Consider the following 24,885-nt stretch of genomic DNA (forward strand, 5'->3'; position numbering starts at 1 on the left):
TTTAGCTAAAGTATTTGGATTAATTGTTTAGAGTGCTTGTTTTTGAACTGTGGGAGGAAACCGGAGGACCCGGGGAAAACCCACGGGGAGAACGAGCAAACTCCGCACAGAAATGACGTCTGGTTTGAAAAGGAATTAAACCAGGGGCATTCTTGCTGTGTGTTGCTGTTCTTGCAACATCGCTAATCGCTGGCCACCGTGACGCCCGTTTGAAAGGAGGGAAAGTAGGGTTGGTTGGGGGGGTTTCTTCAAGACGAAGATATTGAGATGAGAAAAGTCTGGTTATTTATAGTGAGTTAAGGATCGTCTGATAGGATAATCAGTCGTTAGCTAAAGTTGAAACAGCTGTGAATAATCATAAGCACGTGATCCTCTCAAAATTTTTTATAAATAAACTTCACTTATTTCTGCTTTTAAATTGCATTATGGGATCTTGAACTTTCTTCCAACTTTGAACCTTAAGAAAGTTAGAAAAAGTGACTTTTATTAAAAAATTTTATTACTTTTATGACTTTTATTAAAATTTTATTAAAATTTTTTATAGTGTGCAGTGCTATATTGTCTGTGTTAGTGTTGGATATTACGCTATAGAAACCTTTTATTAAACTGCAGCATATTTTCTGTTATTTAACAGACTTATTTCTGTAGATATTATTATTTTTTATACATTTTCAAGACACTTCTATGCAGCTTATAGTGACAAATTAAGGCTTAACTAGGTTAATAAGGTGAACTAGGCAGGTTAGGGTAATTAAGCAAGCTATTGTATGATGATGGTTTGTTCTGTAGACTATCGAGAAAAAAAAAATTAGCTTAAAGGGGCTAATAATTTTGTCCCAACAATGGTGTTTAAAAAATTAATAACTGTTTTTATTCTAGCCGAAGTAAAACAAATAAGACTTTCTCCAGAAGAAAAAATATTATCAGACATACTGTGAAAATTTCCTTGCTCTGTTAAACATCATTTGGGAAATAATTAAAAAAGAACAAAAAAATCAAAAGGGGGCGAATAATTCTGACTTCAACTGTATCTACATGAAATGTACACAATTGTACAAAATACAACAGATAAAAACAATGTTTATGGTTTTCAGGTGGAGTTTGGCAGTATTAAAGTATAGAATTTCAATAATCAAATGTAAAAAAAAGAGACTGCACAGTGATTATTGCAATTAAACGAATATGTATCTTTATTAAAGCGGCAAACTTTATAATTTCCTGTGCCCAGATGGTTTAAATTAACTTTAGATCTCACAGGCCCTAAAAACCCATCCAAATAAAATACTTTCCTATTATTAGATTAGATTAGAGTTAAACTTTACCACCATTCCACAAATCGCATGTTCTGAACAGCACACACACACAGACACAGACACACAGATACACGCACACACACACACACACACACACACACAGACACACAGATACACGCACACACACACACACACACACACACACACACACACACACACACACACACACACACACACACACACACACACACACACACACACACACACACACACACACACACAGATACACACACACACACACACACACAGATGAACCTCAGAACACAGAAGTCTATTAAGAGAGCTCCATCTGGAAGAACCAGGACACCTAAATAAAGCCAGCATACAGTGCATACAACTCGGAATATTACACTCCGTCTGTATTATAGCTGTTTGGCCTATAAAGGTGAAGTTCAGGAAAAGCCTAATTCAAGCTTCCTTTAATTCAATTCAACTTTCATTTAGCTTAGCCTCTTATTTTTCAGGGGTCGCCACAGCGTAATGACCCGGAGGAAACTCACATTAACGCAGGGAGAACATGCAAACTCCACACAGAAACGCCAACTGCGTAAAAACTTGCTGGATAAGCTGGCGGTTCATTCCGCTGTGGCGACCCCGGATTAATAAAGGGACTAAGCCGACAAGAAAATGAGAATAAACCCCACACATCAATAGTTATAGGTAAAATGACTCCTCTCTATCTGCCATAAAAGAAATGCTTCTGCGTGTTTAGCATTTCAGAAACTCCCAGAGGAAGCCTTTGTCAGATTTAGCTCACTTCTGAAGACAGTTTTGTCCCATATAAACAAGCGAAGCCACACAAACCCACACAGAGTCAGCATCTGGAGGCTGGTGGAGCGGTGAAGCCACTGGTTTGACATGCTGATTTCTCGTTTTAGCTTCAGTCGGGGTTCATGGATCACCCATAAAATCTGCTTCTGCTTTACTTTCAGAGATTCAACCTCCATGTAAACAACCTTGCTGATGAAGAGTGCAGTCAAACCGGTTATGAATGTAGATGCTGCGTTATGAGGATCAGCTAACGGGGAATGTTTTCTAGAAAGGATCTCTCTGTGTTTTAATAATTGAACATTCACCTAAATTAATCTGGTTGTTGATGATGTTCTGATAACAATATATGACCTGAAAGTTGATAAAAGTTTGTCCATCAAAAGTGGCCATCATCCTGGTCTGTTGTCGCTACAGATCCAGTAATGCGGAAATAGAGGGTGCTGCTAGTAGCAAGGAAGAAAAAGAGCTGGAAATGATCGAACCTAAAGCGGGTTTTAAATAAGATGTCTAGCAACACCCCTGCCCCTCACTGCATAGCATGAACATATAGCATGCACTGTACATTAACCAATTCATACTTAAAACAATACTGCCTATAACTATGCGTACACCTATTCATTGTCTTCTACGTATTACTGACATTGCCAATTGTACATTGTCTGTTTTTATGGGACTATGTTGTTGTATGTTGTATTTTTAACCGAGTCGATGGCATGATAATCGTAACCAAACCGAACCGTGAGACCAGGTTCACAGCTCTAGTGCATATTGCAAAACAAATTTTAAAAATCCAGAACACTTGAGTTCATCTAACATATTTTAAATGTAACAACAGAAGCATCTGAAAGTAAATTTCCCATCGTGTCTGCAAGATGACAAAAGGAAATTCCCCTTAAAGGGACGGTGCACCCAAAAAGTAAACCAGGTCATCTTTTACTCACTCTCACAGTTCCTCCAAACCTGCATGAGATCTTTTTCTACCGAACACAAAACAAAATCTTTTAGAGTCTGTGGGTAACCAAACATTTCCCCACTGATTTCCGTTCATTCGCTTTCCTTTGGCTTAGTCCCTTACTTCATATCAAATCACTTTTAGTCACATCAACAGCAGCACGTGTGCGATGATGAGTGAAAAGCTTAGGTGCTGGATCCAGACAGTGCAAAATACAACATACAACAACATAGTCCCAAAATACAAGACAATGTACAATTGGCAATGTTGAAAGTAAAACGTAGAAGACAATGAATAGGTGTACGCATAGTTGTAGGCAGCATTGTTAAGTATGAATAAGTTAAAGTACAGTGCATGCTATATGTTGATGGTATGAAGTGAGGGGCAGGGGTGTTGCTAGACATAAAGCTCTAGCCCCAAAAAAGTGTGTATATATAGATAGATAGATAGATAGATAGATAGATAGATAGATAGATAGATAGATAGATAGATAGATAGATAGATAGATAGATAGATAGATAGATAGATAGATAGATAGATAGATAGATAGATAGACAGATAGATAGATAGATAGATAGATAGATAGATAGATAGATAGATAGATAGATAGATAGATAGATAGATAGATAGATAGATAGATAGATAGATAAATGAATCATAAATGTACAGTAACTAGAAAACAACATAGAGACATAACAGTTAAGACAAACTTTGAGGCTGGCAAGACAAAGCCTGTTGGTAATAGTTTATTTAGTTTTAAACAGTTTGAAAAAATTGTGAGTGGACGGACGGACGGACGGGCAGGCGGGCAGGCAGGCAGGCAGGCAGGCAGGCAGGCAGACAGACAGACAGACAGACAGACAGACAGACAGATAGATATAGATAGATAGATAGATAGATAGATAGATAGATAGATAGATAGATAGATAGATAGATAGATAGATAGATAGATAGATAGATAGATAGATAGATAGATAGATAGATAGATAGATAGATAGATAGATAGATAGATAGACAGATAAAGTTAAAACAGTTTAAAAAACTATAGATAGGACAGGACCCAATGTTAGGTCAATGACAGTCTTTTGCAATGGAAGTCTATGGGACAGTTGCTAGGTTGCAAATTAGAAATTTAAAAGGTCATCAGTTATTGGCAGTGTGGTTGTTTGAGTTAAATGAGCTCAGCCATAAGTCTGTATGACAGTCTGATGCAAAGTTATGAGCTCACAAAGTGTGATCCAATGTTAAGTCAATGATAGTTTTTTGAATGGAAGTCTATGGGACAGTTTCTAGGGTCCAAAAGTAGTTGCTAGGGCGTGGCCAGAAAGTTAAAAGCTCATCAGTTATTGGCAGTTGAGTAGTCTGATTTAAATGAGCCTAGTTAGAAGTCTGTGCGACAGTCTGATGTAGAGTTGTGAGGTCACAAAGTTTGGTCCAATGTAAAGTCTTTAGGATTTTTCTGACAGTCCCGGGACATTTTTTTAGAAAACCAAAAGTCAGAACAGTCGGAAAAGATAAAGCAACACGAGTCAGAATAGTTTGGAGGTCAGGCGTGAATTTGGTGGTCATAGCTCGAAAGCTCTAGGAGGAGATAGTCTTGCAAATTTAGTCTCAGAAGAATAAATTTTTTTTTAGAAAGGATAACAGTAGGTTGGCTTTGACAAGCCAAATATTTGATAAGGTTTATAAAGCAAGTGCTTTTTTCGACATGCATGTTAACAACCGGGACTCGCACCGGGAGAAGAGCAATGTGTCAGGCAGGGTCCAGCAAGAGCAGTGTTTGAGGCACCCGTACCTGGGTACACTGCAAAAAATGCTTTTCTTTTTTAGATTTTTTGTCTTGTTTCTAGTCCAAATATCTAAAAGTTCTTAAATCAAGAAGCATTTTCTAGACAAGCAAAACATATAGTCTTGTTTTAAGAAATAATATGCCAAAATTAAGTGAGTTTTTCCTTAAATCAAGCAAAATAATCTGCCAATGGGGTAAGCAAAATAATCTGATCACAAATAGAAAAACAAGATTATTTTTCTTAAAACAAGACTACATGTTTTGCTTGTCTAGAAAATGCTTCTTGATTTAAGAATTTGTAGATATTTGGACTAGAAACAGGACAAAAAATCTAAGTAAGAAAAGCATTTTTTGGAGTTTAGAGTTTTCTTGGCACATGCAGAGATGCGTCAGTTTGCTTTGTATTAAACTACATTGCTTTCACCAGCGTTGGTTCGGTTGCACATAGTGAATAACGTCTTTATTTCGGGATTACCACTCTTAAAAAAATACACTTTGCATATGAAGAATATCAGGGGTCGCCACAGTGGAATGAACCACCAACTATTCCAGCATGTGTTTTACACAGCGGATTGCCTTCCAGCAACAACACAGTACTGGGAAACATCCATACACACTCATTCACACACACTCATACACTACGGCCAATCAAGTTAATCAATTCCCCTGTAGCGCATGTGTTTGGACTGGAGGAAACCCACGCCAACACGGGAAGAGCATGCACAAATGCCAACTGACCCAGCTGGGACTCAAACCAGCAACCTTCTTGCTGTGTGGCCACAGTGCTAACCTCTAAGCATGTAATAGTTTCTTTGCAAGCGTTTGCAAACAGTGTCTGAGTGAACAGCATCGCTCCATCAGGGATGTTTTTCAGACTCTTTGCAGCTCGATCTGAGAAACGCTGACTCAATCTGTTCATCAATCTGCTCGTCTCACCAGTGGCTGACAGGGAAACACACACTCCTTTTTCTATTTGTTGATGTTATTGTCATAGAAATGACACACTTTTAGAAGAGCCGCTGTCATGAACACAAACATGCACCAGAATAACACACGGCTCGCTTGTTTTCCACGGAGCCGCATCCCACGTGTCCTAATTTAACCCTGAACCGCTCTGCTTTAGGTCATTTGTTCTCTCCAGAGGGAAAACAGAAGCATCAGATGAACACACGGCCCTGGGGACGCGCTGTTCTGTGTTTGTGTGTGTGTGTGAGAGAGAGAGAACGTGTGAGAGAAAGACTGAGAGACAGTGTGTGTGTGTGTGTGTGTGTGTGTGTGTGTGTGTGTGTGTGTGTGTGTGTGTGTGTGAAAGATAGGGTTGGGTATCGTTTGGGTTTATTTCGATACCGGTGCTAAGTGGATATTTTTTAAATGGTACCAGTGCCAAAACGGTGCCTGTACCGACACTTTTAAGCCACAAAATTATGGTGGATCACTCTAAATAAATCTTTTATTTGACAAAATATTTTTTAAAAAACAATAATTTTAATAAAACAATATAATTTAAGTTTAAAGTAAACATCATGTTGATTTATATGTTCATTTATGTATATAAATTTATGTTTTTGTTATGTATTTTGTTTATCTATTTTTTAGATTACACTACTTACTGTTGTATGCCAAAAATGTGCAAGAGTTCGTTGTGCGCAAGTGTTAACAAACGGGACTTTTATTTTGACTCCGGTTGTGAATGTTGAACTTACTTCCGAGTGCTTTTATGTGATTTCCTTCTCCCTTGGGGCGCTGATGTTTTACCAGATGTTTTGGTTGAGATGTAAACAAACAAATAAATAATATTAATAAGTTGTATTTGGATTATTCTTTAATGGATGGATGACAACAACATATTGCACATAGAAATGATAGATAGAAATGAAAACCCTACACATCAATTCATATTTTATATATTTGAGTTACATTAATATATTTCCCTTGATAATGTTTTGATTAGTATGAATTTAAGATTTGCCTTATGAAATTACATTAGCTTACTATTAACCTGTGGGGGGGTGGGCAGGGGGCAATTGTACTTTGGGGCACATTTTAACATATATATATATATATATATATATATATATATATATATATATATATATATATATATATATATATATATATATATATATATATATATATATATATTAGGGATGTAACGGTATCAGAATTTCACGGTACGGTAATACCTCGGTATGAATGTCACGGTACGGTATTTATTGAATCATTTACAGGAAAAAACAAAACTTATGAAAATACTCCAAAAAAGTGCCAAAAGTGTCAATGACATACAAATTAGCCATCTATCTGTAAGCTTTGAAACAGGAACTTCAATTTTAATAACAAAAAAATAATAAACCATGTAAAAAAATAAAGTTTCAATTTAGTATTGTTGAAAACTCATCACATTCAACATTTAATCACTCACTCACTTAGATAGAGATGGGTTTAAAGGAAAATGATCATATAAATATAATCTGGTAAAAGCTGGTATCTCTGGGCATTTACAATGTCCCCTGCAACAGAAAAACCCCTCTCATTTGGGACTGAGGTTTCTGGGACAGAAATATGACTTGGCCCAGGTTGACAGCAGTGGGTAACGTTGTGCATTGACTTTCCCCCACTTGAGAGGACAAACCATGAGTGAGATAGAGATCTCATGTCTGCATCAATCTGAACAGTGTGCTGTGTTTCTGCAGTCCCCATGACTGATTATTAGTCCTATTCCCCAACTTGCAGGCACGTGCACACACAGGGCTCAACCTGTGCAGTACACATGCCCTTTTTAGTCTTGGATAGAAAGCTCCCTTCCAAAATGATCAAAAGTGCCCCCGCGACGCGACACACCCTCCGTCCCCATTTTACAGTACGCGCGCGACAACACAGCTGATAAGAACTCGCGCGACAACACCGCTATTTAGTACGCACGCGACAACACAGCTGATAAGAACTCGCGCGACAACACCGCTATTCAGAACACGCGCGACAACACAGCTGATAAGAACTCGCGCGACAACACCACTATTCAGTACGCGCGCGGCGACAACACCCAGCTCTTTTTGATCCCCGCTTCTAGCAGCACACTCCATTTCCACATTACTGGATCTGTAGCGACAACAGACCGCAAGGGATTATGGCCAAGCCTGGGCTGATGGGAATTGTAGTTTCTGGTACCTCCCGTTCGTTTCATTCGCACGAGCAAATTTTCTCAGAAGACCTATAGTTTTACCGAGTCATGCGACTACGGTAATATCGAAAAAAATTAATATTGCGGTATGACGGTATTTACAATATCGTTACATCCCTAATATATATATATATATATATATATATATATATATATATATATATATATATATATATATATATATCACAAAATACTTTAAAAATTATTCAAAGTCATGTATTTCATGCATCACCTTGAAAATGAAAACAATTAAAGGGTTAAAATGATACAGAAATTATTATTTTCTACATCAATGTAAACACCACTGCCTCCATGCCTTCTTCACCTTGGGGGGCTTTTCCAGTTTATTCATGACAATCTGCATCTATATAACGTTATTATTAGCAATATTATTTATTATCTGCAGATTTATATTTGTTTTGATGAAACTAGTGTAGATTTGTCCACCTGTGCCGTTTTGGAGACGTCTGCATCAGCATATGGGGCGAAAGAACAGGACGTGTGTTTGGGTATAACTCAGTTTTCTGACCACACGTCATTATTATTGTTCATTTATTCCTTTAATGCAGATTAGAACTGAATTTAGAAATAGTTTTGAAGCAAATCTTTGAGCTAATCAAACAAAATATGTGGGCTAATGGGTGTCTTCAGTGGACTGAGTTTCCACTGTTTCCTTATTCCACCAAAGTAAAGGAGTAAAAGTAAAGTAAAGAGAAAGAGGCTGATTGGAGGAGGCTCGTTCTTTATCATCGCGCTGCAGATGCTCTGTTTAAATGTTTTCTCTCTAGTGAAGCGTTCATTTTCAAAGAGAGCCATTGAGGAGAGTTGAAATCAAGTCAACTTTATGGTAATGAGCCATGACACGGTTCGGAGGCAACCTATCAGAATGTAGAAGTCCAGCATTTGAGAGGAGTCCAGAGAACACAGTCTCTGTAAACTTTAGTTCTGAACACAGTTGTTCCCAAGGGTTTGATTATTGCGGTCGCCGGTTTTCCAATTATTTGCTATGTTTTCTAACAGGAATACACATTAAAAAAGTTACTGGCGAGTTACCGATGAGCATTAATCATTCATTCATTCATTTTCTTGTCGGCTTAGTCCCTAATCCGGGGTCGCCACAGCGGAATGACCCGCCAACTTATCCAGCAAGTCTTTACGCAGCGGTTGCCCTTCCAGCCGCAATCAATCTCTGGGAGACATCCACACACACATTCACACACACACTCATACACTACGGACAATTTAGCCTACCCAATTCACCTTCTTTGGACTGTGGGGGAAACCGGAACGCGAAGGCAGGGAGAACATGCGAACTCCACACAGATATGCCAACTGAGCCGAGGTTCGAACCAGCGACCTTCTTGCTGTGAGGCGACAGCACTACCTATAAAACAGTGTTGCTGCTTCAGGATATTTCTGACATATGGACACACTGGATAATTAAGTGGAGCAAAGCCACAGCACATGCAGCTTGATCTTCCATTGTTAAATGAATTTGAGAATAAGTGTGCAACATTTTCACGCTAGAAAGCATGTTTTATGCGGGAATGTGAATGATATGATATGCTGCAACGGCCCCTTTAAATACGAGATTAATGTATTAAATTTTGACGCTCTTACCACCGGAGCTGGAGGCAGACAGAGTTGTCGCCAGGGCGGCCAGAGGGATCTTCGACACTCTCACCACCTTCGGTGTGAACACACAATTACAAAGTCCACCATGTAATTAGCAAATGTGTCATGGAGCGACACGACTGACTCTTAAAGGGAATGAGACACACCCAGAACTCATTAAGAGAAAAGAGCAACCCTGTTAGACCATGAGCCAGAGCTTATTTCTCCATCCTTAAAACAGCTAAAGAGGATTCAGACACACCCTTAATGCTTTAGCACCATGAGCTTTAGACTTTGCGCCTAGATCATTTAAATAGAGCTCTGTGTCTGTGTGTGCGTGTGTGTAAGAGAGGCAGAAAAAGTGAGAGACATTGAGTGTGTTTGTGTGCTCTAGTCTGTGTGTGTGTGTGTGTGTGTGTGTGTGTGTGTGTGTGTGTGTGTGTAAAGCAAGACTCTGTCCTCAGAGAGTTCCAGCTCTTGTTTGAAGCTGCAGATTTTACAAACCATCCAAAAACCCTGAAGCTGTCTTTGTTCATCTAGTTAACTTCATATCAAGCACTCACACACACACACACACATTGAAAAACACACTTATTCCCACATTCAGACACATACACAAACTAACACACACTTACAGTACTCTCAAATACATTAATTTTCCTTCGGCTTAATCCATTGTTTAACACGAGTCGCCACAGCGGAATGAACCGCCAACTAATCCAGCATATGTTTTACACAGCGGATGCCCTTCCAGCTACAATACATTAATAGGAAACACCCATACACTCTCACATTCACACACACACACTCATGGTCAATTTAGTTCATCAATTCCCCTATAGCGCAGGTGTTTGGACTGTGGGGTAAACCCGAGCACCCGGAATAAAACCCATGCCAACATGGAGAGGACATGCAAACTCCACACAGAAATGCCAACTGACCCAGCCGAGTCTCGAACCAGCAACCCTCTTGCTGTGAGGCAACAGTGCTAACCACTGAGCCACCATGCCGCCCTTATTCTCACATTGACACATAAACACTCATACAAAGACACATTTATTCTCACATTCACGCACAAACACACACACACACATGCACTTCACAAATCATGTCACTTCTCAAATCAGGTCTCTCTGCCGCTGCTCTTCTGCTGAACGTTTAACCTCGATGCTCTGCTTTTGATGTGTGGGAACTTCAGAACCGTCATTTATCAGTCTGCACACTCATATTGACAGTTCAAGCCTTACAATAATTATAACCAGTGATCGCACAGGAATTCCTGATAAAAAGCTTGTGTTTGTGTGTACAGAAATGTACCATCCACCCTCCCTGTTAAATCTGATATAATCATGTCCTGAAACACAGCTCCTCTCCTGCTTTCACTTCTCATACTGACCAAGGGAGCGACTCATTTGTGAATGAATCTCCATTATGAACGACTCCTTCGCTTAGACGTCATTAATACAAGTTTCTGGCTGCGCAGCATCTCGTTGTCATATTTCTTTTGCATTGTTTGCTGATTTTATTCAGCAAAACTAGCATAAGCCGAGTGTTTAGTGTGAGTTGGAGCTGCTTTGCCGTATGGTGAATGCAGTAAGTGACTGTATTATCATCAATAACGTTACCTGTTTAGCACAAAAGTTCAGAACATACAAAAAACTAAATCATACTCATGAAATGTTCTGCATTTGTGCTTTGTTTTCTTTGTTTGCTTGTTACTACACCCATAGACAGCGCTAAAGTCCCGCATCTTCACGTAATAACACTATCTTGACTAGTGCAGTTGAATGACATTTGTCCTGGGAGCACTGCACAAATATGGCGGCGCTATTGACGCATGCTCAGGTTCCCTATGTGATATCTAGTGTATATATCTATGAGCACTTGTGATCAATATACTTCACCTGCAGCTGTTTTCCAGTAATTTATAAGCCTCATGTCAAAGCTACAATTCACTGATGTTTTCAACAGTCATTTTGGAGATTTAGTCATTGATGACGACGTTATAGCGGGTTAGTGTCTGCTTTTATATTTGGTGTTGGATTAATATAATTATTATTATTATTAATATTTCTTTCTTCCACTTGACTGCAAATTAGAATAGAAACTGGATGAAGAGTTACTGCGTGTGGCATTCACTCCTGCCCTTAATGATTACTTTCAATTGATTTTGTTTGTCTTTTTCCCTTTTCAGTTATCTATTGGTCGATTTGGTGGCGTCAGGCCTTTAAAACAGACGGAAGCGGACTCGCGACCCCTCATGCCTCCACGCCACCACAGTTTTTGACGCTTCCTAAAAGGGGGTCCCAGCCCACAAGGGAGTCTGTGGAACTCTGTGGGGGGAATCGCATCAAATTTGAAATATTTTTTAGCAGTGGACAATAGGGTATATGCCGAGCTAGTGTTTTCCCTATACTGATAAACTTCCGGTATATATATATATATATATATATATATATATATATATATATATATATATATATAGTTGTTGTTGTTGTTATTATTATCATTATTGTTATTATTATTAATAATTTACTAATTAATATTATTATCTAATTTTCCACTATTTGATTATTATATATTTTTTCCTTATTTTATTAAAATAGGCCTGCAAGTTTACAAAATTAAGTAATGACATAATATGAACTTTAACATTCAAACAGGCTGCAAAAATTAGCAAAACAAGACAACAAATGCAATCCTTCCTAAATTAGTGCTTTATAATAAATACTTTAAATAGGGGTTTACCTTTAAAACGTTTCTTTAGAACTTTAGCTGACCATAAATCTCTAATGATATAATATCTTTAATATGCATGCTTCACACATCCAAAATAGCTTATTGTGGTCTTCTGAGTTACAGAAGGCTTACTAACACCCTTATTTTATTGATTTATTTATTTGTTGCATCAGATATATTGTCTGATGAAAGCCAGTGCCATTGCTCGCTCCATGACAATTCTAAGATAAAAACTAACATCCAAACTCATTTTGCACCATAATTAAAAATATCATAAGTGCTCTCTCTCTCTCTCACACACACACACACACACACACACACACACACACACACACACACACACACACACACACACACACACACACACACACACACACAAATAACAGTAGCTAAATGTACCTCTTCCCAACAAGAAAAACTATCAAGATTGCGTGATCATTAGGGGTGTCACGATTTCGCTTTTTAATCGAAATCGATCGAAATTTATGCTAAATTTTGATTATCGAATCAAAAAAAAAGAATCGTCGATGCTGCCACGCCTCCATGTCACGCCAGCTTGGCTTGCCAAGCGGGAAATAAACATGCTTGTTGAAGTGCTTGTTAAACTGCAGACGCAGGAGACCCGTCGACAGAGCTTAAACCCTCTCCTCTTTCAATGAAGTCGCCAGTGTGGAAGCATTTTGGATTTCCAGTGAGTTATGTTGACAACGTTCGTGTTGTCGACAAAAAAAAAACACAGTTTTGCAAGCTCTGCTATTGCGTATTACTTACGGTTCGTCCGATAGACAACACCGGCATCGCGATCCTCCGCCCGCCCCCGTTGCAAATCTGCTCGCGAAAAGTACACACTCAAGCCCTGTTTACACTGTCTTTGTTTTTAAATGGCATTTTAGAACGACAACGATTTGACATCCACAGTGGCGTGTGGCATTTCTGAGCAGCCCTCCTTCCTCTCTACCTCTGACACACACAGACACAGACGCACACACAGCCATGCGCTCGAGACAGCAGGTCCAGGCAGTCAGAGGACTGCTTCAGTCTTTCACTCACTTGTACTTGGTAATTTTAGCAAACACCTCAGATACTGTTGGCTGGTTCCTGTTGGTTGTGCGTCTTTTTTACCGACGCCATTATAACGACACAGATCACTGCCTATTCACGAGTCCCGCAGAAAAAAGTGATTGACAGGTGGTAATTATGTGTGTATCTTGCCTTTATTCATTTACTGTATGATTTGTTTATGGGTAAAACAAAGACCATGCAGGTCAGGTAGTTTAAACGGTAGGCTATAAATAATTAATTGGTCATTAATTAATTAATTATTCATAATCGAAAATCGAATCGTGACTTTAGAATCGAAAATGTAATCGAATCGAGGATTTGGAGGATCGTGACACCCTTAGGGATCATATGGTCTCAAGTCAATGGGGCAAAACAACCCCTGACATAACGAAAGGGTAGACAATTTTTTTGAAAACTTTCAAAGCATTTTCCCAAAAAATGCATCAAAATAATAATTGTCACCAAAATCATTCCATTTGCTGAAACACAGAGAACTTTATGAAGACTTTTAGAAGTCTAGTCAATATTTGCTGTTTTGTCTGGTAGCGTAAAACTCTCCAACAGACGTGACAGAAAACCTTCAGAAACGTCATCTTGAAGCATCCAAACACGCAAACTTATTGCAGCATTATTAAAAACCCAGCATTGCACGTCTTACCTGTGTCTTGTCTGAACTGGTGCATGGACTGCAGGTCGATGAGGTATGGTGCGAGCTGCGGATCCACCTGTCCCAGTATGACGGTCCCCCGTGCGTCCCCCTTCAGGACGTTTTCGATGTGATGACAAACAGCGGCGCTGTACGGCCTCCAGCGGCCATGTTCATTCAGCCACTCCCAAACCACCACCCGCGCCATGCTCTGAGAAGAGTATCCGGCCGCCAGCGCTCCGGGTCGAGCCATTGACCCAGCTCACAGCTGGGTTATCGACCCAGCTCACACAAGGGCTATTTTAGCAAACAAAAACATAAACTATTGCTCAAGAAACATTTTGGTAAACTGAAATATAAATGTACAAATCACAAGATTTTAATAAATTAATTAATTAATAAAAGCAGTGACTAAAAACTATATGAAATACAATAATTAGCAAAAAAAATAAAAATAAAATAAAATGTAAAAAAAAAAATAATAAAAAAAAATTTAATCAATTATTAGATCATGAAAAGGTATCTGAAATTTAGCAAAAAAATAAAAAATAAAAATGTAAAAAAAAATACAAATCACAAAAAAATTTAATAAATTAATAGATCAGGAAAAACTAACTGAAATACAATAATAATTTGCAAAAAATTAATAAAAATGTCAAAAAAAATCACAAACAAATTAAACAAATTAATAGATCACGAAAAAGTATCTGAAATAAAATAATTATTTGCAAAAAAAACATAAAATGTAAAAAAAAATTAAAAACGCAAAAAAAGCAGTCAATAAAATCTATCTGAAATAAAATTTGCAAAATAAAAATGTAAACTAATGAATATCAAAAAATGTAAATAAAATGTAAAAAAAATCACTATAAAAAAATTTAATAGAAGTCACAAAAAAATAGGAAAAAATAAAATAGGATGTAATGTAAAAAAAACTTACAGCAATCACTAAAATGACCTGAAATAAAATAATATAAGTACCAATAAATAAAATAAAACGTAAAAATCACAAAAATTTAAAATAAATTCTTAAAAGTCAATGAAATGAAATAATAATTAGCAAAAAATTCAAACAAAAAAGAAAATTATTCACCGAAAATGATCTGAAATACAATAATAAATAGCAAAAATTAAAAATAAAATGTACAAATCCCAGAACATAAAAAGCAGTAACTAAAACTATCTGAAATACAATAATAATTAGCAAATAAATTACATAAATTGTAAAAAAAAAAAAAAAGGAAAAGCAGCCAGTAAAAAGTGAAGTGCAATAATAATTATCAAAAATAAAATAACTAAAATGTAAAGAAAATCACAAATAAATAAAAACTATCTAAAATAAAATAATAATTAGAAAAAAAATATTACATGTAAAAATCACAAAATTAAAAAATAAAAATAAAAACAGTCACTGAAAACAATCTGGAATAAAAAATAATTAGCAAAAAATAAATCAAATGTAAAAATCACTAAATGTAAAGCTAAAAAGTCAATGAAAACATAATAATATTTATCAAAAAGTTCAAATAAAATGTAAAAATCACAAAAGAAAAAAATGAAAATCAGTCGCTGAAAACTACCCAAAATACAATAACATTTAGCATAAAAATTAATAAAATGTAAAAAAATCACAAAAAAACTGGAGAAATCTGCGAATAAAATAACACAAGAAACAATAATAAATAGTTTTTAGCATTAATAGAATTGTCAGAACATTCGACCTTCGGCTTTTTAGAGGAATAACAGATGACGCTTACACAGACAAACACATTTCCTTCATTTGCAAAAAAAAAAAAAAAAAAAATATATATATATATATATATATATATATATATATATATATATATATATATATATATATATATATTAACTACAAGTTTGTCTGAATTCTTCATAATTTAGTAGTATTTGTGTGATTTTAGCTTTAGTGTTTTGTTCAAGCAATTATTTTACATGCAAAACACTCTTAAAAAAGAGATTACAAGAGAGTTTTTCCTGGAAAATAAAGATTTAAATGTAAAAAAAATAATAATATTTGTTACTTTTATTATGGTTTGCACAAGAGTTAATGTAAGCAAACACTTCCTTTTGCTCTGGTTGACACTACATGTGTTTTGCTTATTCTGTAAATAATAAAATAACTAAAAGAGGTTAAAAAAAACAATTAAAAATAAATAAAAACAAAATAAAACCTTAAACAAACAGCAAATTCCAAATAAAATCCAATTTAAAGATGCAAAGCTATAATAACCTTGTCTCACACCAGCGAACGTCTTCCCAATGTACACCTAGAGAATCCGTCCAATGCGAAGACACTGCAGAAATCGACGTCCTGCAGGAAAACGAATTAGACGCAGTTGTGTTCACATGAGGGATTCGCCGCTGTTATTGAGTTTGCACACATAAACGAGATTAGTCTGTAGTATTCCTGCTCTGGAAGTATTCATACTCCGCCACTTCCTCCTCCTCAGAAGAAGAATAATCCAGAATAGATGATCTGAGATGCGCTTATAATCAATGCAGAAAATCCTGAAGGCCAGTCTTCTGGTTTAGATCCAGCAGAAGGAGAACATGATGCTCCTGGACGGGACTCAGCACAGTTTCCGCACACACATTATGATGGTCTGGAGGATTACTGAGCATCTGATGAGAACAGAGAGACAAAACCAGAGAGAAAAATCAGGGCAACATATACCGTACGCCAACCTCATTTAACTGAAGGTCACACTGGAGAGACGTGGAGTTATAATTGAAAACGTATAATTGATTATTATTGTGGGCGGCACGGTGGCTCTGTGGTTAGCACTGTCGCCTCATAGCAAGAAGGTCACTGTTTCGAGTCCCAGTTGGGTCAGTTTGCATTTCTGTGGAGTTTGCATGTTCTCCCCGTGTTGCCCACTGCTTTATATTTCGTTCATATTTATTTTATATTTCTATATTGGATCATTTGTTTACATGTTTGACTACAAATAGATTTTACTGTATGTCTATAGTATCTTACATAGAATATAATTACAACTCACTCTTCAATAAAGGTGTATGGAAGAACCAAAATGGAAACTTTATGTATTTAGTTTGCAAAGAAAGTTAAAAGGTACTATGGATATTAAAGTTTCTTCACTGAATAATATAATAACACTAAGAATTAACATATTAAAGTACGAAAACACATACATGTATACAGGGCTTTACATTAACACCTGCCAACTGTGGGTAGATTTCGGCGGTGGCGGGTACGACAGACACTCCCATTAGCCACTTTGGCTGGTTGAACATAATTTTCCCAGATAATAATTCTTAAAGGCAGGGTTTGACAATAAGAATGGTCCAATATGCATGCACAGGTGATCTTAGAATTGAGAAGCAACACGACCGACAAAAATAATTGCGTTCGCAACTTTGCGCTAGCAAAGCATGTGAATACCGAATGAGAGGATCATCACTTACGCTAACAGCTGAAGTGTTGCGCGCGACTGTTTATAACGCATGCGCGCTCCCGTTTCCTTTTGGGAAGCAACTGTGTCTAGAAACACAACTGATGCGATTGTTTCTCTTACAAATAGACTGGATAAAAAGGGAGGAACATGCATCTACAGTCTTGCTTTCAAGAGTGCAGAGTTGACTTGATGTAAGCAGCGCCAGTTGCTTTCGCTTTAACCATTCTTGGAACAGATTATTTATGGGTCTATCATTAACCATGTGTGTGATCATCCTTTCATTATCACACAGTATGTTTATTGCCTGCTTTATTTTGCATTAATATGGTTTAATTATATTTTTTTACAATAACATTGCTTTAACTCCCCATATACAGTTGAAGTCAGACTTATTAACCCCCCTGAATTATTAGCGCCCCTGTTTATTTTTTCCCCAATTTCTGTTTAATATAGGGGAAGATTGTTTTAGCACATTTCTAAGCATAATAGTTTTAGAAACCTATGTCTAATAACTGATTTATTTTCTCTTTGCCATGATGACAGTAAATAATAAATTTTACTTGATATTCTTCAAGACACTTGTATACAGCTTAAAGTGACATTTAAAGGCTTTACTAGGTTAATTAGGGTAACTAGGCAGGTAAGTGTAATTAGGCAAGTTATTCTATAACGATGGTTTATCTGTAGACTATCGAAAAAAAAATGAGCTTAAAAGGGCTAATAATTTAAAATAGTTTTTAAAAAATTCAAAACTGCTTTTATTCTATTCGAAATAAAACAATTAAGACTATTTTATAGAAGAAAAAATATTATCAGACACACTGTGAAAATGTCCTTTCTCTGTCAAACATCATTTGGGAGATATTTAAAAAAGAAAAAAATCAAAAGGGGGCAAATAATTCTGACTTCAACTGTATGTGTAGTTAATTGGTGATCTGGGACCTTTAGCCAGGACAGATGACTGTGCACATGTTTTGTTAAGTAAAAAGTGTAGTATTCAGCTATATTTTGCTTGTTTTCACACATTTAAAATTTGTGGCTAAGAAATAATTAACTGTTTATGTGTGGTGTGGTCAGAGATAAACTGGGTAAATCCTTCATCTTGGGCTCTGAAAATTATGAAAACTAATTGTAATATATGAGACCCTGACCCATTTGCTCATGATTATTGAGCAAGCTCAGACACGACACACAAACAGAGAAATGAATGAGGAGGCATGTAGAGATAAGCAAACTCTAAATCAAGTAAATTGAGCGTGTCAAAGTCATATTTATGTGTATAAAATATATTTTCCCAACAATAAAATTGTGGCTAGTGAAAATGGCGAGTGGCTAGTAATGTTGGAAAACTACTAGCCACAGTGGCTGGTGATCAAAAAAGTTAATGTCAAGCCCTGTATGTATATATTAAAACAGGCAATGTTAATTATTATATGTAGTATATTATGTATTATACCATGCAACTAATCATTTTATCTATCTATCTATCTATCTATCTATCTATCTATCTATCTATCTATCTATCTATCTATCTATCTATCCATCCATCCATCCATCCATCCATTTATTTATTTATTTATTTATTTATTTATTTATTTATTTATTTATTTATTTATTTATTTATTTATTTATTTATTTATTTATCATATATCATACCATATATATTCATTCATTCACCTTCAACTAAGCCCCTGATTGTGGTCCCGCCAACTATTCTATGTTTTACGCAGTGGATGCCCTTTCAGCCACAACCCACAACTGGGAAACCCCCATACACTCACACACACACACTCATACACTATGGCCAATCTAGTTTATTCAATTCCCCTATAGCACGTTTGATTGGACTATTGGGGAAACCGGAGCACCTGGAGGAAACCCACGCCAACACGGGGAGAACATGCAAACTCCAACTGACCCAGCTGAGAAATGCCAATTGACCCAGCCGGGGCTTGAACAGGCGACCTTCTTGCTGAGTCGTGTAAATAATGTATAAGTATATATACACATTTTAGTCGATAGACATTTTTTTCATATGAAGACTATTTTAAATGTTTTATGAATGCAATTATTACGTTGCATGTTGCCTTTATCATCGGTAATATACTGTACAGTGAACTGCCTCTATAAATGCCACATGCAAAACCTGTGGGAAAATCATGTCAGACTGAAGCATATGTGAAATATGATAGACTGTAAACAGAGAGAGAGACCCATGAGCCCTTTAACAATGCAAGACCCATAATGTGAACATATGTGAACACGATCGACTGAAAACAGAGAGAGAGAGAGACCAGTGAGCTTTTTACCAATGTAAAATCCATAATACTATAAAGAACAATGTGAAATATGTATAAATTAGGGCTGTCAAAATTAGAGCATTAAAGCATGCTTGAAATATAATAATAATAAACATCATTTGAAATATTTAACGCGTTAAAAAAAGTCAAGTCAGGTCAAGTCAAAGTTTATTTATAAAGCACTTTTTAAAAACAACAAGTGCTTACCAAAGCGCTGTACACACATATACACCATCTAAAACAAAGGACAAATACAACAGACACATGACTCTCATGTGGTATTAAAAGCCAAAGAGTAAAAGTGGGTTTTAGGACTAGATTTTAAAACAGAAAGGGTTACGGCCTGCCTAACATGGGGAGGTGAATTATTCCAAAGTTTGGGGGTCACCACTGCAAAGGCGCGGCCCCCCCTGGATTTTAACCTTGCGCGTGGAACAGCCAAAAGTAGCTGATCAGTACATCTAAGTGCCCTTGATGGAGTGTACAATTGGATTAATGAGGACAGGTATGTTGGTGCTAGTCCATTTAGGCAATTAAACACCAAAACTAAAATCCTAAAATGGATAATAAACTGTACAGGAAGCCAATGAAGAGAAGCCAGTAGGGGTGTCATGTGCTCCTGTTTGCGTGTTCCCGTCAGCAAACGAGCAGCAGCATTCTGCACCCTCTGCAGACGAGTAATGGAGGTCTGGCTGATACCCACATAGAGGGCATTACAATAATCTAGCCGAGTCGAGATAAACATATGTATAACCCTTTTAAAGTCGCTAAAAGACAAAAAAGACTTTAGTTTGGATAATTGCCTAAACTGGAAAAAAACTAGCTTTAATTACCGAATGAATCTGTTTATCCAGTTTAAAGTCACTATCCATAATAACAGCCAGGTTTTTTACATTCGGTTTCACAAAAGGATTTAAAACACCAAGATCCAGATAATCCTGAGTTCCCCAAACCCCACCACTTCTGTCTTTTCTTCATTGCACGTTAAAAAATGAAGTGCCAACCAAGAGTTAATGTCTTTAAGACAGTCGAACCATGGTGTTATGGACCCAGCATCTTTCTGTTTTAAGGGCAAATAAAGCTGTGCATCATCTGCATACAGATGAAATTAAAGCTCATACTTTCTACAAATAGACCCTAACGAAAGCAGATATAAGGAGAACAGAACAGGTCCAAGAATGGAACCTTGGGGTACTCCACATGAGAGAGGTACTGACGAGTACAAACTCCCCTAGGCGAACAGAAATGCTTCTGTCAAATAAATATGACCGAAACCATTCCAAGGCAATACCCTTAATACCATAAATTAACGCAATTAATGCAGTTGCAGTTTTTTTATTTTCTGTTGGGGCCGACGTTTGTTCAACATGCAAAGAAATATATACTCACACACACACACACACACACATATATATACATATATATATATATATATATATATATATATATATATATATATATACACACACACACACACACACACACACACACACACATATATATACATATATATATATATATATATATATATATATATATATATATATATATATATATACACACACACACACACACACACACACACACACACACACATATATATATATATATATATATATATATATATATATATATATATATATATATATATATATATATATATATATATATATATATATATATATATATATATGATATATAAACATGATTAAATATTTATACTCTTATTTACAATACAGATAATAGCGTGGACTATTAGGTTAATGTTGTTGTAGTCCTAACTTGTATTGTATTACTGGATTATGCCTTACAACCATTTTTAAAAATTTTGGAAAATGCATTGTGGAACAGTTATAATTATATACAAGTTAATTTAAGTTAAAATAATTACTGTTTACACTAAATTAGGCATGCCGGTATAAGATTCTGACGGTATGATGACCTTTATTAAAAATATCAAGGTTTTCGGTATTGTTCTTACCGCTCTAAAATATATTCTTTTAAATGTCTGGGTAAAAACATAAACCTTTTTCCCTTTTAAACACAATATATTTATTTTTTTGAAAGATTTATAATATTTTGGAGCAGTAAACATGTCAGGCTAAATCATTCAAATGATTCATTGACTTCTGCTGTCTCTATTAGATTCAAAACCAGATTTATTTACCATTTAAAATGGCATCTTTGGATATTTTTTTCAACTGAAGGTACTGTTATCCTTAAAAAAAAATAATGTAAATAAAAAATCTTGCACATACCTTAAGAACAGTATTACAAAAATGTTTGGGTGGTTTATAAACCTTGACTTTTCCAAACTGTGGTATACCTTGAAAACAATTATCATCCCATGCCTACACTAAATAGCTAGGTTTTTTTTTTTTATCATTAACATCACATCAGTATAAAGTGATGCCATATGCAGAACCTGTGAGAAATCATGTTAGACTGAAGCATATGTGGACATGATAGAATGAAAACAGATAGAGAGACCTACGGGACCATTAACAATCCATAATAATATGATTAAATATATATTCATATTTACAAAAAAGATACCAAAGTGGACTATCAGATTATTATTGTTGTTGTAGTCCTAATTTGTATTGGTATTATTGGATTATGCCTTACAAACATTTTTAACTATTGGAGAATGAATTGAGGAGCAGTGATAATTCTGTACGTTATTATTGTTAATGTTTTTTTTTAAGTGCAAATGTATTAATTATTTACACTAACTGATTCGTTTATTATTATTATTAGTATTAACATCACATCAGTTTAAAGTGATGCCAAATGCAGAACCTGTGAGAAATCATGTGAGACTGAAGCATATGTGGACATGATAGACTGAAAACACACACACACACACACATACACACGTAGAGAGAGCGAGGGAGATCCATAAGCTATTTAAACAACGCAAGATCCATTATCAGTGATCAATAACAGCATATATCTGATGATTTATTTATAAACGCTTCACAAACGCGCACTTTTAAACGCAAACGCAACCAAAACGCGCATCTAAACGCGGGGTGAAAAAAGCGCGTGCGTTCGCGTGTGGCCTCAAAATCTGCTCTCCTGTAACCCAAATCCATCCAAAGATCAGTGCGAGACCGTCACAAACACCCAGGCGAGTGTAAAAGAGCTCGTAAATCTGCTCCAATTCATCTTCATTTACGAACAAAATGATCTCGTTGCTCTCCATATGGGCTCCAGGCGCGCGGATGATTTGATCGGGATCTCACCGGAGCATCACACCGAAATCAAACACACGGTTGTTTTGGATACAAACACACTGTTTTATGCAGGTCTGATCATGCTGTTCACTGTACAGTATCATTAGCTATGACTGGAATACATTGTAGTCTACGCGCGCGCACGGATTTCTAGGAATAAACGCGATGAAGACATTTATTCACACACACGTACTGCATACGACATCACATATCGGTTATAATCCGTGTTTTTGTGTTTCAGGTACTGTGTTTTACCTCAGAATGGAGGCTGAAATGAGGAAGAGGAATCAGTCACCTGTGATGCGAAGCGTCTCCGCCGAACCGTGACGATCAACCGGAGATGTAATCCCGTGGAAAGCGCAGGAAAAGCGTCAGACCGGCTTCACAAATCTATTTAGATTAATAAAGTGCTTTTTAGATTATGTAAATGAGCGGGGTAGACTCGGAATCGGTCGTCTGCTGCTGTGAGAGAGCTGTATTGGCTGTTGCTCATGTTGTGCGCATCCTCCGCCGCGCGACTGTTGCTGTGTGTGTGTGCGTGCGTGCGTGTGTGGGTGCGTGTTTTTGTCACATATCAGGACATAAACGTGTATACTGATATGGGTTTGACACAGATATTACAGGGAGATGCTGAATTATGAGGTCATTGGACTTACAAATCATACAGAATCATTATTTTAACTAAAACTGCAGCGTCCTTTAAGGGGTTTGTTTGGTGTAGGGTGATAGAAAACAGTTTGTACAGTATTAAAAAAAACAATGTAAACCTATGGAATGTCCCCTCAATTCACAAAAACAAACTTGTATGTGTGTGTGGGTGCGTGTTTTTGTGACATCAGGACATAAATGTGTATAATAATATGTGTTCGGCACAGATATTACAGGGAGATGCTGAATATTGAGGACATTGCACTTATAAATCATAAAGGGAATCATTATTATTATTATTATTATTATTATTATTATTGTTGTTATTATTTTAAGTAAAATTAGAGTTTCCTTTAAGGGGTTTGTTTTGTGTAGGGTGATAGAAAACAGTTTGTACAGTATTAAAAAAACTATGAAAACATAAATATAAACATAAATGTGTATAATGATATGAATTATGAGGACATTGCACTAATAAATCATGTAGAATCATTATTATTATTATTATTATTATTATTATTATTATTATTATTATTATTTTAAGTAAAAATAGAGTTTCGTGTAAGAGGGTTGTTTTGTGTGGGGTGATAGACAACACTGTTTGTATAGTATAAAAAAAACAATGGAAACCTATGCAATGTCCCCTCAGTTCACAAAAACAAACTTGTGTGTGTGTGTGTGTGTGTGTGGGGGGGGGGGGGGGTATGTGTTTTTGTGACAAATCAGGACATAAATGTGTATAATAATATGTGTTTGACAGATATTACAGGGAGATGCTGTATTATGAGGACCGTGCACTTATAAATTATATAGAATAACTATTATTATTATATTATATTATTATTATTATTACTATAGTATTATTACTATTATTATTTTTTTAAGTAAAAATGCAGGTTCCTGTTAGGGGTAGGTTTGGTGTAGTTTAAAAAACACCGTTTGTACAGTATATAAAAAAACAATAGAAACCTATGCAATTTACAAAAACAAATGTGTGTGTGAGTGTGGGTGCATGTCCACCTTTATGGTAATTTTTTAGTGAATCAACTGTATCTATTTATTTATTGACAACGCATTTGTTAATAATATGAAATAATATATTATAATATTTTTCTTAAATAAGTAAGTTTTCGGTGTTTTGAGGGATATTTAATTTTATATTATAGATTTTAAATTTATATTATCTATTATTTT

General features: G+C 36.0%; 1 protein-coding gene across 3 annotated transcripts in view; it reads right to left on the bottom strand.

The window, feature by feature from the left end:
* Positions 1-23,579, bottom strand: part of dtx1 (deltex 1, E3 ubiquitin ligase) — a 96,561-nt gene extending 72,982 nt beyond the window's left edge. For 2 of the 3 annotated variants that reach the window (XR_015496803.1, NM_001318952.2), the window contains 3 exon segments: positions 23,339-23,579; positions 16,319-16,710; positions 14,080-14,364 (listed from right to left, as the gene is read on the bottom strand). Coding sequence is in view for 2 of the 3 variants with exons in the window: in NM_001318952.2 (NP_001305881.2) it covers positions 14,080-14,320 (241 nt within the window). In the remaining variant the exon portion in view is untranslated. 3 annotated transcript variants of the gene reach the window in all.
* Positions 23,580-24,885: the final 1,306 nt, after the last annotated feature.

The sequence above is a fragment of the Danio rerio genome, chromosome 8, assembly GCF_052040795.2.
Source record: "Danio rerio strain M-AB ecotype USA chromosome 8, GRCz13ab, whole genome shotgun sequence".
In the NCBI taxonomy this organism is placed as follows: domain Eukaryota; kingdom Metazoa; phylum Chordata; class Actinopteri; order Cypriniformes; family Danionidae; genus Danio; species Danio rerio.